The sequence below is a fragment of the Trichomycterus rosablanca genome, chromosome 27 (genome assembly GCF_030014385.1).
Source record: "Trichomycterus rosablanca isolate fTriRos1 chromosome 27, fTriRos1.hap1, whole genome shotgun sequence".
NCBI lineage: Eukaryota > Metazoa > Chordata > Actinopteri > Siluriformes > Trichomycteridae > Trichomycterus > Trichomycterus rosablanca.
The window spans coordinates 6,189,092-6,203,622 of NC_086014.1; the positions used below are offsets into that span (position 1 = coordinate 6,189,092).

Here is a 14,531-nt window from a genome sequence, read left to right on the forward strand (position 1 = left end):
AGGTACTGCACTAGTAATCAGAAGGTCACTGGTTCATGCCACACCACCACCAGGTTGCTGCTGTTGGGCCTATAAGCAAGGCCCTTAACCCTGTATACTGTAACTGTAATACAAGTCGCTTTGGATAAAGGCGTCTGCTAAATGTCACGGGCAAGGACGGATTAAGGATAGTCTGGGCCCCTGGTCAGATCTGAAGGATATGCTGCAGCGAGTGAGTTAGCCTTTAAAGTGAGCTCACTGTTGGACATATTGTCAGGCATGAAAAGAACATCAAATAGCTCAGTTAAGTGTGTGTATGCATTCAAACTGCTTGAAATTGCTTGTCTTAAATTTAAATAATTGCAAAATTGCAAAATTAATTTGTGTCTCTGCGCTTAAGAGAAATTGAACATAATAATTTTGAAACAATACAAATTCAGAAACATTAAGTAAGGGCCTGAATCGCATATTTGCAACAAAACGTCTGTCATGAAATATGGTAGCTTGCCTGGCAATTTGTAGGTCCCTAGAAAGTCAAGGAGCCATGGTAAACGACTTCTATGGAAGTCAAGGGCCCCATAGCAGGGGCCCTCGTGATCAAGGGCCCTCTAATGGTATGCCCTGCTCTTCTCTAGGGCCCCCTGGTAGGGGCTCTCATAACCAGGGCCCTCTAAAAATATGCCCCCCTCTTTCCTAGGACCCCTAATAGCCAGAAGTCGAAGTCAGAGCAGTGCCACAACGCCTCATCCATTTTCATAAGGGGCCCAAAAGCATGGCTAGGGCCCAAAAGCATGGCTAGGGGCCCCAAAAGCATGGCTAGGGCCCAAAAGCATGGCTAGGGCCCAAAAGCATGGCTAGGGGCCCCAAAAGCATGGCTAGGGCCCAAAAGCATGGCTAGGGGCCCCAAAAGCATGGCTAGGGGCCCCAAAAGCATGGTTAGGGCCCCCAAGAGGCCCTGGGGTCAAAGTCCCTAATAGTCAGAGGATCCTTAAAATGGAGGGCGCTCGGAAATAAAAATATATTGTATCATAAATGTTGATAGGCATCGCAAAATGTTTTGGGCCAGGGCCCCCCCGGGGCCCCCTGACCTCAAGGGCCCCTGGGCGCTGGCCCCACTGGCCCGGTCAGTAATCCAGCCATGGTCACGGGGGCCACCACGACTTTGACCAGGATAAAACTATAAACAAACGACTGCTTGGTCAAACGTTCTTTGTTAATGTATATGGTGCGTTAGCGCCATCTAAAGGTAGAAACAATGACGTTGCACAAAAAGGTCTGAAAGGTTCTGCTAGTGGCGCTGTTTGCGCGTCTGTTTATACAACACCGCGCTTTTCTCATGTAAACTCCATTTATTTCTCATTTTAACTGAAATAAAGAGGAAATTCAGTCCTGGAGATCTTATACACAGTGTTTAGAGGATGCTGGCGACAGGAGCGGTGAGTATTTATATCTTTATTGTGACAGACTTTTACGCAGAGAAGATAAGCTTTAGTAGTTACACCGGCCTGCAGTGTATACAGCCTGTTAGCATCTTAGCGTGTTAGCGTTAGCATGATATAATCACAAACGCCAGCTAACTTTAACCTTTTAGGTCGATATTAAACATTAAATATCAGTTCTGGGACGCTTTTCATGACTAAAACGCGTTTTGTTATGAATAAAATGTTGGACTGTGTCTAAGTTTGTCATACAGCTTCATTCTGGTTAGCACTAGCTTAGCAGTTAGCGTGGCTAATGCTAATGTATAGGCTTATTACGGTCAGTTTGTCCTAGCTAACAGTTTCAACTTTTGCTATGGTAACAGACCATTCCAGGTATGATAATACAGTTATTATTGAAAAGGAACTTTAATCTGCATTTTAACAGCACTAATAGCATAATAAAATACAGTGGTACCTTGAAACTCAACATCAATTGGTTCTTGGAGTGGCGGTGAGTTTTAAAGGCGTTGAGTTTTAAGGTATTTTTTCCCATAAGGATGAATGGAAAACCTGTTAATGCGTTCCATGGTCTCGTGGAACTGCATATATTTTAGGCTAATGTAAAATAATGGGGTTGTTTTTACACTTATACACTGAAAATAACACAATTGTAATATAAAAACATATACAATTAAAAAACAGTTAAAATCAATAAAAATATAGTTAAACCTGCTCTTTATCTTATGAGAAGTAATAATTAAGAGAGGTTTAGTGTTTCTAGGTCGTTCTTTTAATACATTAATTCACATTAAGCTTTTTTTTTTTTACGATAAGCGTTTTAGACTCTACCTTCTGCATGTTTTGAATTTAAAACACTTGCATACCTAGTGAGAACATGCACCGATCAGCCATAACATTAAAACCACCTCCTTGTTTCTACACTCACTGTCCATTTTATCAGCTCCACTTACCATATAGAAGCACTTTGTAGTTCTACAATTACTGACTGTAGTCCATCTGTTTCTCTGCATGCTTTGTTAGCCCCCTTTCATGCTGTTCTTCAATGGTCAGGACTCTCCCAGGACCACTACAGAGCAGGTATTATTTAGGTGGTGGATCATTCTCAGCACTGCAGTGACACTGACATGGTGGTGGTGTGTTAGTGTGTGTTGTGCTGGTTTGAGTGGGTCAGACACAGCAGCGCTGATGGAGTTCTATCACCTCACTGTCACTGCTGGACTGAGAATAGTCCACCAACCAAAAATATATCCAGCCAACAGCGCCCTGTGGGCAGCGTCCAGTGACCACTGATGAAGGTCTAGAAGATGACCGACTCAAACAGCAGCAATAGATGAGCGATCGTTTCTGACTTTACATCTACAAGGTGGACCAACTAGGTAGGAGTGTCTAACAGAGTGGACAGTGAGTTGACACGGTATTTAAAAACTCCAGCAGCGCTGCTGTGTCTGATCCACTCATACCAGCTTAACACACACTAACACACCACCACCATGTCATTGTCACTGCAGTGCTGAGAATGATCCACCACCCAAATAAACCTACTCTGTGGTGGTCCTGACCATTGAAGAACAGGGTGAAAGCGGGCTAAAAAAGCATGTAGAGAAACAGATGGACTACAGTCAGTAATTGTAGAACTACAAAGTGCTTCTATATGGTAAATGGAGCTGATAAAATAGACAGTGAGTGTAGAAACAAGGAGGTGGTTTTAATGTTATGACTGATCAGTGTATGTGCTTTATTTATACAATGAAAATATTAGAAAAGACAGTTTGCATCAAAGACTGTGCTTGGTCCTGTAGCAACATATTTGTTGACTTGTATATACAAGTTTATTATCAAACCTTGCAGCATTTTACCTACAAAACAAAAACCATCTGTTCATTTTGTGATGAGCAAATTCAAACAGGGCTTGTTTGTGTTCTGCCAAATCTTACAAGTGTTTATTTATTTGTGTGCTTTGCAGGCGGTGAGCACGGCGCTGGCTCAGGTGGATCGTGATAAAATCTACCAGTGGATCAATGAGCTTTCGAGTCCAGAAACACGTGAGAATGCCCTGCTCGAGCTTAGTAAGAAGCGTGAGTCTGTTACTGACCTGGCACCCATGCTCTGGCATTCATGTGGCACCATTGCAGCTCTTCTTCAGGTACCAGTTCAAAGCTAAATGGCTTTCATGTACACTTTAAATGCTCTGCATAGACTATCGGAGTAATTCCTTATAAAGCTGAATCCCAAATGTGTTTGGCTGATAAAAGTCTGCTTGGAACACCAGATTTAATCCAGTGTGTTTACTGAGTGAGCTCTATCTCATCATGCACCTATTATGAACCTATTATACACTACATAGTATGTAGGAGACATTATTTCTCGACCCCACCCAGTGTCCTTATGCAAGCAATAGTGCACTGGATCCAGATAAACTGTCTTAAATTGGGCCATTTCATTTTCTCCCCTAATCTAGTCGTATCCAATTACCCTGATTGTGTTACTCTTCACCTTCACCGATACAAGCCTTCACTGCTGACTGAGGAGCTTTGCAACTGACACACGCCCCCTCCAACACGTGCTCAGTACCGACTGCCTCTTTTTACCTGCACGAGGCGAGTTCATATGCGGATCAGCCTTGTGCACAGAGAGCCACACCCTGATCAGCATTATTCCCCAACTATGCGCAGGCGCCATCAGTCAGCCGGCAGAGGTCGTAATTGCACCAGATATGAGGAACCCTGGTCCGGCTAATCCCACCCTGAACAACAGCCAGTCGTGTTTCATGTGGCCCTCCAGGCCAGCCAGATGGCAGAGCTGAGATTCGATACGATGTTGATAGATGTTGAAATGTTTAATAAATCAAAGATAATAGTGGACAAATTTATTCAATCACTGCATTTACACTGTGTGTAACTTTCTTTTTACATTTCTATCTTTACAGGAAATAGTAAACATCTACCCCTCTATTAATCCTCCCACACTGACGGCTCATCAGTCCAACAGAGTGTGTAATGCCTTAGCACTACTACAATGTGTGGCATCACATGTAGAGACACGGTAAATTACACAAACATACCCGCTACACTTCAGTGCTTCATAACTACATCGAACAGTCTGTGACTATTTATGCAGCTTTAATCAAGAGATTGGTATAAGTAAAGTAGTAGTGGTTTCTAAATGTGTGTGTGTGTGTGTTTTTTCCCATCCAGCTCTGCTTTTTTGGCAGCCCACATTCCCCTGTTCCTGTATCCATTTCTTCATACTGTCAGTAAAACTAGACCCTTTGAGTACCTTCGCCTCACCAGCCTTGGAGTCATAGGTACGTCGTCTTTACCTCAATTAGTAACGTAACAGTCATGTGTATTAGGTAGGGCTGGGCGATATGGATCAAAAATAATATCTCGATATATTTTAGCTGTATGGCGATAAACGATATATATCTCGATATTTTTTCATCCCATAAGGTAATAACAAAAAGACACTTCTGAGACAAAGCTACATGCTCCAAATTTTTTACAGCCACTTTTATTAATATTCATGCTGGAAAGCTTCACACAATAACTATTTTTCCTTAAGAAAAAAAATAACTATTGTAAGAAAAAGTTTGTTGTTTTCTAACGTCTCACCTGTTGTGTAATGTGAATTACAAATATATTGTCTGGCCCTTTAAGAATGTTAAGTGCACTATAGGGTATAGGGAGCGAGTGTGTAGGGAAGAGATCAGAAATTGACAGTTTCCGGCTGTGCTTGTGTGAGCTTGCGTGTTTTGCACTGAGCTTGTGTGACATTAAAAGTAGCGTTCTCGTTTAACTCCCCCTCACATGTTTGGACTTTATACATTGTTTTACATCAGTCGCCACAACATTAACATTTACATTAATATTTTCTTTTACTGTATAGAACTCAGTTCTGTAATACAGGCAGAACTAATCATTCATGTTACTGTGTAACTATTACAATATATAATGCATTTTAATCAGCGTTCTGCTTCATGCACTTCATTATTATTTAACAGCTTTATTTGTTGCTTAATTGCTGTTTGCTCCATGTTTTCTGCAGAGTTAGTTCATGCAATTTTATAAATTTTTGGATGTTTATTGGCCGAGAACAAGAAATACTATAATAGAAGATAAATAAATAAATGAGTCTCGGACGTCGGGATATCATCCAGTATAAACTAACGTGCATGTCAGCGCGTGCATGCGCTTGTATGTTTATATTGGTTTTTGAAATGAATAACGACTCGTTTTCTTGTTTTTCAACTTTGGGATTTGAAGTGAAAAACGAATGAAGGTACACGGAGCTCGAAGATTTTGTCTGGACTTGTTTTCGGCTTTCTCTACAGAATACATTATTCTGCTGCTCATCTGACACTTTGAATTCGAACCATCTCCAAATAATTACAAAATTAGTCATTATTTTTCTTTTTACTAAGCAGCTCCTCTTCGATAGCTTCTGTCGTGTCTTTATCCGTCTCCATGCTATCGCTGCCTGCAGGAATTACTGGTGAAGCGGTGGGGCGGGGCGAGTTGTGTTCAGTGAGGGAGAGGGGCGGGGCAGTGAGGGAGAGGGGCGGGGCAGTGAGGGAGAGGGGCGGGGCAGGTGAACATGTGCAGAGACAAACTGGGAGAAGAGAAAGTCGAACTGTCGGATCTAACTGGAACGCAACATCTATATCGATATATGCGATATTGTCTTATCTTATATCGTGTATGAAAATATATCGATATATTATAAAATCTCGATATATCGCCCAGCCCTAGTATTAGGCATCTTGTATTTTCAGCGTTCAGTGATGACGCTCATGTAGAGCTGAGTGACATAGTGATTTAATATTGAGATCTTTAAGGCCAATAGATTATTACCCGTAAAAATTTTAAATAGTCGATTAAAAATAACTAATATCAGTTTAATATTAATAAATTAATAAAATAATAATATCATTTAATTAATTAATATTAATGAATGAATATATATAAAATATCACCCAAGTGTAAAATGTATAGCAAATGTACCAATAAACCAACACAAATGTCTTGTGAAAAAGCATTCTTTTTATATCTGTAGGAGCCCTGGTGAAGACAGACGAGCAGGAGGTGATTAACTTCCTGTTAACGACAGAGATCATCCCGCTGTGTCTGCGCATCATGGAGTCGGGCAGCGAACTCTCTAAAACGGTACGTTCACTGATTTTGTTTAGGTCACTTATTAAAAAATTAGGATGAATTCAAGATCATCAGGTGCATAGTTAGTACTTAATTGATGTGTTTGATCTGGGACTGAGATGTCATTCTGACCACAAATCTAGCACCCTGGCTCATTAACCTGGTCTGTTTAGAGTGAATGGTTCTGAGGATTTAATGCTGTTTGTGTTGCAGGTTGCTACATTCATCTTGCAGAAGATCTTGCTGGATGACACAGGTCTGGCCTACATCTGCCAGACCTACGAGCGGTTCTCTCACGTTGCCATGATCCTGGTAAAATACTTGTACATTTATTTAGAACTTTCTGTGTTGAGCTACTTATTTTTTTCCTGATTGTCACTTGAACAACAGTTAAAGATTAAAAATTCTCAGAAGGTTGAAGTTGCTTCTTTAAAATGAAGCTTTAAAAATCCCTTTAAAAGGATAGCAATTGTTATATCATGTTAAAAAAATGTGTTGATCATTTAAGTTTTGTATCTGCATCAGCCCTTCAGTATGTTTGTTCATGTATTAGTAATTACACTGTTGCTTTTGATCTGATGCTTTGAATGTTACAGGGAAAGATGGTTCTCCAGCTGTCTAAAGAACCATCAGCTCGACTGTTGAAGCACGTTGTGCGTTGTTATCTGCGACTCTCTGATAACTCCAGGTAATTCAAACCATAATTTCCTCACAACTTCTGCGGTCAGGGTCCTTTCTGTGTGGAGTTTGAATGTTCTCCCCGTGTCTGCGTGGGTTTCCTGTGAGAGTTCCGGTTTCCTTCTTCAGTCCAAAGACGTGCAATTGAGGTGAATTAGAGATACAAAATTGTCCATGACGGTGTTTGACATTACACTTGTGAACTGATGAATCTTGTGTAACGAGTAGGGCTGGGTATCGCCACCAATTTCCTGGATCGATTCGATTCCGATTCACCAGGTCCCGATTCGATTCGATCTTCGATTTTCGATTTTCGATCCAATTTCGATTCAACACATTTAGGCAGATTTGAGTTACATTAACAGGTTTTGTTTACATATGTACAGATGTTCAGAGAACGAATGTGATAATTGTACAAAGAACACTCATTATTAAAAATATTTGTGTATTTTCTTTACATAAATAATTAATCCAAAACAGAAAACAGTAACATTCAACAGCCAGGTGTATGTTTACATTACATTTACAATGTTGTAGCATGTCAGACAAATGAAATAATAATAAAAAATGAATGTTACTGTTTTCTTCCATTTGTCTGACATGCTACAACATTGTAAATGTAATGTAAACATACACCTGGCTGTTGTACAGCTTATGCCAAGTTTACACTACACGACACTCTGATTAACACCTGGTCACTGTAATGTTCACACTACACGACTGATCGGCGATGGGGGGGTTTTACACTACACCATCCATCACCAGGGGGAATCACAGGCGAGCTTCTCTGGTCTCCAAAACTACGTTTTGTCACGAAAACACACGTGAGAAGTGATGAAAGGTTTAATGATACCACGTCCAAACATGCACATCAACAAGTAGCGAGAGATGAAAGTTTGTGCGCTGATTAAATAAATGAATCTGAGTGGATTTGGCAACACGAGCAGCATGGATCGTTCTGTAGTGAGTTGGAGGTTAATAAATATTTTGTTTTGTAGAGAACGATCTCGCGTGTGCTGATGTATTCTGATAGAAACTATATTGCGCTCCACCACCTGTTTCCAACCTCTCCCCTGTGTTTCCCCTCGCTGTTTCTCACATTGATTGAGAGCCGAGTTTTGATCGCAGAGCGAACACCGAGTTCCTCCCGAATCCAGAGCCGAGCGAAAATCAGTGCAAAAAGTTGTGTAGTGGTCATAACTTGAGCATCTGCCATGCTAAACTGATGTGCAGGTCAGATCTCGTTGCATGAAAAAACAGTGGCTGGTCACGCGAAATTAAAGGGGGTAACAATAGTAATAGATTTCCGTGTGCACCGTAAAAAGGGGCGTATTTAAAAAATCGATCTCGCATTTATATGAATCGATATCGGAGCGTTCAAATAAAGATCGATTAAAATCGAAAAATCGATTTTATAAACCCACCCCTAGTAACGAGTAACTACCTGTCCTGTCATGAATGTAACCAAAGTGTAAAACATGACGAAACTCTGTGTTGCCACCAGTCGGCCGGGCGCCATCTAGTCAAGTCAAGTCAATTTTATTTGTATAGCACTTTTTACAATGAACATTGTCTCAAAGCAACTTCACAGAATCCAGGACCTACAGACCAAAAACCCCTGTTGAGCAAGCCAAGGGCGACAGTGGCAAAGAAAAACTCCCTTAAAAATACAGGAAGAAACCTTGAGAGGAACCAGGCTCAGCAGGGACCCCCATCATCCTTGGGTGGCCTGGAGGATACTTTAAATAAATAGGATTTACCCAAATCATACATACACAAAATTAAATTAAACTAAAAGCTAAAACTAGCAAAGAATTAATTGGAGTTCTTAATTATTTGTCTGTGATCAAATCCATAGTGAGTTCTTGACATTTTTGGTGCAAAAAAGCCAGTTCTCCGTCACATCTAGCAGGAGCAGCATTGTTGGCACGCCGGTCTCGACGTGCAGTCTTCAACCTCAGGTGGCTAAACAGGTTTCCGATGTAGTTAAAATGTGAATTTATATCCTTTTAAACTATATTAATTAAGCCGTGCATTAAAATGTGCATAGAGGGGTTAAAAATTTCTTTTAGTTACATTTTGGTGGTGCATCAATATGTGTGTTCTTAATATGTGTGATATCTGTCCTCATCTGCATCATCAGTGGGGCTTGCTGATTATTTTAAATGCAATTTATTTAGACAACATTAACCGTTGATCTGTAAGCTGTGTGACCCTGACATCTCTGTGTTTCTCTGTAGAGCACGGGAAGCCCTGCGTCAGTGTCTGCCAGACCAGCTCAAAGACACGACCTTCGCTCTGGTGCTGAAGGATGACACCACCACCAAGCGCTGGCTGGCTCAGCTCGTCAAAAACCTGCAGGAGGGACAGGTCACAGACCCGCGCGGCATCCCTCTGCCGTCACAATAGCACACACACACCTCGGTATCAGAAACAGGGTACATCCAGGGGACGACCGTGTCTCTCTTCCGCAAACACCCACAGAAGACTGTTCTCATGTACAACAGCACTTATGCATGAGTTCTTTTGCCAGTTAAGTAAGTGCTCACTGTATGTGGATTTTGGTTTTGAAATGTTATGAGTTGATCAGACGCCGTTTTTTTAAAAATCTGCCTCTTTTTCTCCGTCTGTGTGTGGCTCATACAGGCGAAGCTTGGGTCGTCTGTAATGTCCACTTTGTTTCACAACGTTTAAATGCTGTAAAATAAATTGGAATCACTGTGCTGGGTATCCTCTATTTTGTCTTGTGAATATACATTGGTTGGGTGCAAATCTGACACATTTAACATGCACAAATCGCTCGAACACTTTATACTGCCTCCCTGGATATTGTGGCCTTAAAGGAAATGAAAAAGCAGCAAGCTGTAACGTCCCCACTCCAACAGTGTCCTGACCGACCATCTGATCTCAAACCAACCATTAAAGCATACACCCCAGAAGTTTGGCAAAGAGAATGGGGAACACATACCAACAACAAACTATACGAGATCCACCATACCATAAACCCTGATAAAGCTCAATACCCCAAGAAACGATGGGAGCAATGTATATACACAAGATGCCACATAGGACACACCAAACTGACCCATACACACCTGCTTAAAGGAGACCTGGCCCCCTCTGTCAACATATCTACTTGCCGCTCTCTGTTAAACATATCCTCTACTCATGCCAACAAATGAACACCATCAGAACATCAGTAAACCCCCCAAAAGCTGCTTAAATTCTTGGTATCACTTGCAATTACAAACACCATATAAGTCAGACCCTCACAGTCACACAAACACTCTTAACCCACCACCCTGACGTTTACATAATCTATTAGTTAGCCATCATATCGTGAAAACACAGGATGCACGGCTGGAAAACACGTCTGGAAAGCCGGCTCATCACATTGTTTACATATTTACCCCCTGTATAGACATTTTCTCCAATGCTAAACACTTAAACTACTGGCCTGTGTTTTTTTTTTTTTTTTTTCCAGCATATCCAATTAGTAGATCCGAATTCTCAGGCCATGCTCTTGTCTGTAGTTCTTTATGAATATAAGCTAAACAAAAAGCAGTACATTAGGGATATCAGTGCTTTGTTCCATCTCTTACTTCCCTTCCAACATGTGTGACTCCACCAGCTGCTTTCATTTTAACCAGCCACTGGTAAAATAACACTTGTGTTTGAGAGCCTGACCAGGTCAGTGGCACCACTGACACTTAAACTTGAGTCTCTGTCAGTGTCGGGCTAGGGCACTGGCCCCAACAATCTATCCCTGGAGTCAATACTCACCTATCAGTAGAAGCCCAGATGAACAGAAGCATTCTCATGTTGGACATGTCTCTTTCATAGGAAAAGAACCATAAAACATATCCTGAATGAAGGCATAACATTATGACCACCTTCCTAATATTGTGTTGGTCCCACTTTTGCTGCCAAAACAGCCCTGACCCGTCGAGGCATGGACTCCACTAGACCCCTGAGGGTGTGCTGTGGTATCTTAGCAGCAGATCCTTTAACTCCTCTAAGTTGCGAGGTGGGGCCTCCATGGATCGGATTTGTTTGTCCAGCAGGTCCCACAGATGCTCGATTGGATTGAGGTCTGTGGAATTTGGAGGCCGAGTCAACAACTCGAACTCGTTGTGCTCCTCAAACCATTCCTGAAGCATTTTTGTAAGTAGGTTGTACGTGTCAAAGTAACATCCACATGGATGGCAGAACCCAGGGTTGCCTTTTTTCCATAGTGCATCCTGGTGCCATGTGTTACATCCACATGATGTAAAGAAAACGTGATTCATCAGATCAGGACACCTTCCATTGCTCCGTGGTCCAGTTCCGATGCTCACGTGCCCATTGTTGGTGCTTTCGGTGGTGGACAGGGGTCAGCATGGGCACCCTGACTGGTCTGCGGCTATGCAGCCCCATACCAACAAACTGTGATGCGCTGTGTAGCTACAGTAGCTCGTCTGTTGGATCGGACCACACGGGCCAGCCTTCGCTCCCCACGTGCTTCAATGAGCCTTGGACGCCCATGATTTTGTCGCCGGTTTACCACCGTTCATAATATATGCATATAGTTAATTATGTTTTTGTGTAATCTTATGTATCGGATAACCTTTCTAAGTTATGTCAGAAGGTTGACTGACCACTCTAAACTGTCTTGCCTAGTGTTTCTGAGTAGGCTCTGGACCCACTGTGTTCCTGATCAGGACAAAATGGAAACTGAGAAAAAAGAAAATGATTCCAATAGTTGTATATACTGTATAACTAATTAGCAGTGTGTTTAGGTGGAAAACTGGTTCAGGTTTTACCTTGACGGAAAGTGCTTTGTGTGTGTTCGGTGGTTCGTTCCAAGCACCCGGTAAAGGCTTCCCTGCTATAAAGATGGCTGTTGCTGTTTGTAAGTGGATCTGGAAAGCTGAGCTGAGGTTCTGTGTGTTTTATTGATAAAGGGAAACCTGAGAAGGAAGGAGACCCTGCTGCAGCACGACTAGTGTGGACACACTAACACTAACACTGTGTGTTTGCGCAACAGTCAAGGAGCGTGTTGGCCTTACGTCACCCTATGCTGCAAGGCTGCCACACACTGTTTAGGGTGGCAGTAATGATTTTTTCCCCCAGTTCTGGTTTTTGATGGCTGGTATCCAACACAGCTTGGTGATTACCCTGCTTACCTGGAGCAGAGTAGTCATCAAACTGTACTGGATTCCAGCCCTCCAGGACTAGCACTTGGAAAACCTGGGTAAAGTGTAACACTAAACAAGACAATTTAGAAACAGACTTGCTAATTAATAGAAGTAACTACAACCCCAAATCAGAAAAAGTTGGGACAGTATGGAAAACGCAAATAAAATAATAATGCAGTGTTCCTTACATTTACTTTGACTTTTATTTCATTGCAGACAGTTTGAACTCGAGATATTTCATGTTTTGTCTGCTCAACTTCATTTCATTTATTAATAAACATCCATTCCTGCATTTCAGGCCTGCAACACATTCCAAAAAAGTTGGAATAGGGGCAATTTAGGGCTAGTAATGAGGGGAAAAAACTAAATAATGATGTGATTCCAAACATGGTTTGGTACAGAAGCAGCATCCAGGAAAGGCTGAGTCTTTAATGAGCAAAGATGATCAGAGGATCTCCAGTTTGTCCACAAATGTGTGAGAAAATGATTGAAATGTTTAAAAACAATGTACCTCAAAGAAAGATTAGAAGGGATTTGTATATTTCTCCCTCTACAGTGCATAATATCATTAAACGATTCAAGGAATCGGGAGGAATTTCAGTGTGTAAAGGCCAAGGGTGCAAGCTTAAGCTAGACGCCCGTGATCCCTCTTCGATCCCTCAGACGGCGCTGCATCAAGAACCGCCGCCACTCAACAATAGCTGATATAACCACATGTGTGAGGGATTACTTTGGCAAACCTTTGTCAAGCACTACAATACAGAGTTACATGCACAAATGGCACCTAAAATCTTTACTGTGCAAAAAAGAAGCCTCATGTTAATCTTGTCCACAAGCGGCTTCGACTTCTCTGGGTTTGTAGGCATCTAGGATGGACCATCACACAGTAGAATTGTGTATTGTGGTCAGATGAATCAGCATTCCAGGTCTTTTTTGGAAAACATGGACACCGTGTGCTCCGGACCAAAGACGAAAAGGACCATCCAGACTGTTTTCAGGAACAAATCCAAAAGTCAGGGTCTGTCATGGTATGGGGCTGTGTCAGTACCCTTGGCAAAGGTCATTTACACTTCTGTGATGCAGCATTAATGCAGAAAAGTACATTGAGATCTTAGAGCAACATGTGCTGCCTTCAAGACGTCGTCTTTTCCAGGGACGTCCACATGCTTTACACATTACAAAGGCATGGCTGCGGGAGAAGAGGGTACGGGTACTGGACTGGCCTGCCTGCAGTCCTGACCTGTCCCCAGTAGAGAATGTGTGGAGAATTTTGAAGCAAAAAAATGCGACAACGACGACCCCGTACTGTTGCACATCTTAAGACGTGTTTGCAGGAAGAATGGGACAAAATAAAAGCTGAAACACTAAATTACTTGGTATCCTCGGTGCCAAAACTTTTTTTAAGTGTGGTGAAAAGGAATGCCAACATTACAAAGTGGTAAATACTTTACTGTCCCAACAACCCAGGAATGGATGTTTATTAATAAATAAGATATCTCAGGTTCATCCTGTCTGTAATGAAATAAAAGTCAAAGTAAATGTAAGAAACTCTGTGTTTTATTTTTTTATTATTTCCATGCTGTCCCAACTTTTTCTGATTTGGGGTTGTAATTACTAACAAAAAATGTTTACTGTATTATTTCTTTACATTCATTAAAATACAGTATCTCTTGAATACTGAACAAGCAGAGATAATTCATATGATCTAATGCAGTCAGGCTCTGGTTCGCAATGGTATCGTGATGCTTTTGAGACCGGTTGTAACTGGAGACGTTTGTACTGAATGAATGAATGAATGAGCTGAAGTAGCAGGTCAGCTGTTGTGCTTGCGGCATGTGTACGGCTGATGGAAAAGGAGAGACCTTGTGATGGGGAACCTGCCATGAAAGTGTTAAGCTGCACACGCCTGTTGTTTTAAGGTAAGAATATATTTAATGAACTGATATTTCATATCATATCAAAGTATTCTTCATTTTAGGAAGAATACATTTTGTACTTTGGTACTTTAATACCTTGAAACTCAACGTCAATTGGTTCTGGGTTCTGAGTTTCAAAGGCGTTATGTTTTAAGGTATTTTTTCCCATAAGGATGAATGGGAAACCTG

At 41.6% G+C, this 14,531-nt stretch overlaps 1 protein-coding gene across 1 annotated transcript; it reads left to right on the plus strand.

Annotated features, from left to right (window-relative positions):
• Window positions 1-1,267: 1,267 nt before the first annotated feature.
• Window positions 1,268-9,972, plus strand: cnot9 (CCR4-NOT transcription complex subunit 9). Its single transcript, XM_062989533.1, has 8 exons — window positions 1,268-1,415; window positions 3,385-3,564; window positions 4,348-4,463; window positions 4,616-4,725; window positions 6,474-6,583; window positions 6,785-6,883; window positions 7,168-7,259; window positions 9,490-9,972. The coding sequence occupies exons 1-8, from the start codon at window positions 1,398-1,400 to the stop codon at window positions 9,656-9,658; spliced, it is 894 nt and encodes a 297-aa protein (XP_062845603.1). The 5' UTR covers window positions 1,268-1,397; the 3' UTR covers window positions 9,659-9,972.
• Window positions 9,973-14,531: the final 4,559 nt, after the last annotated feature.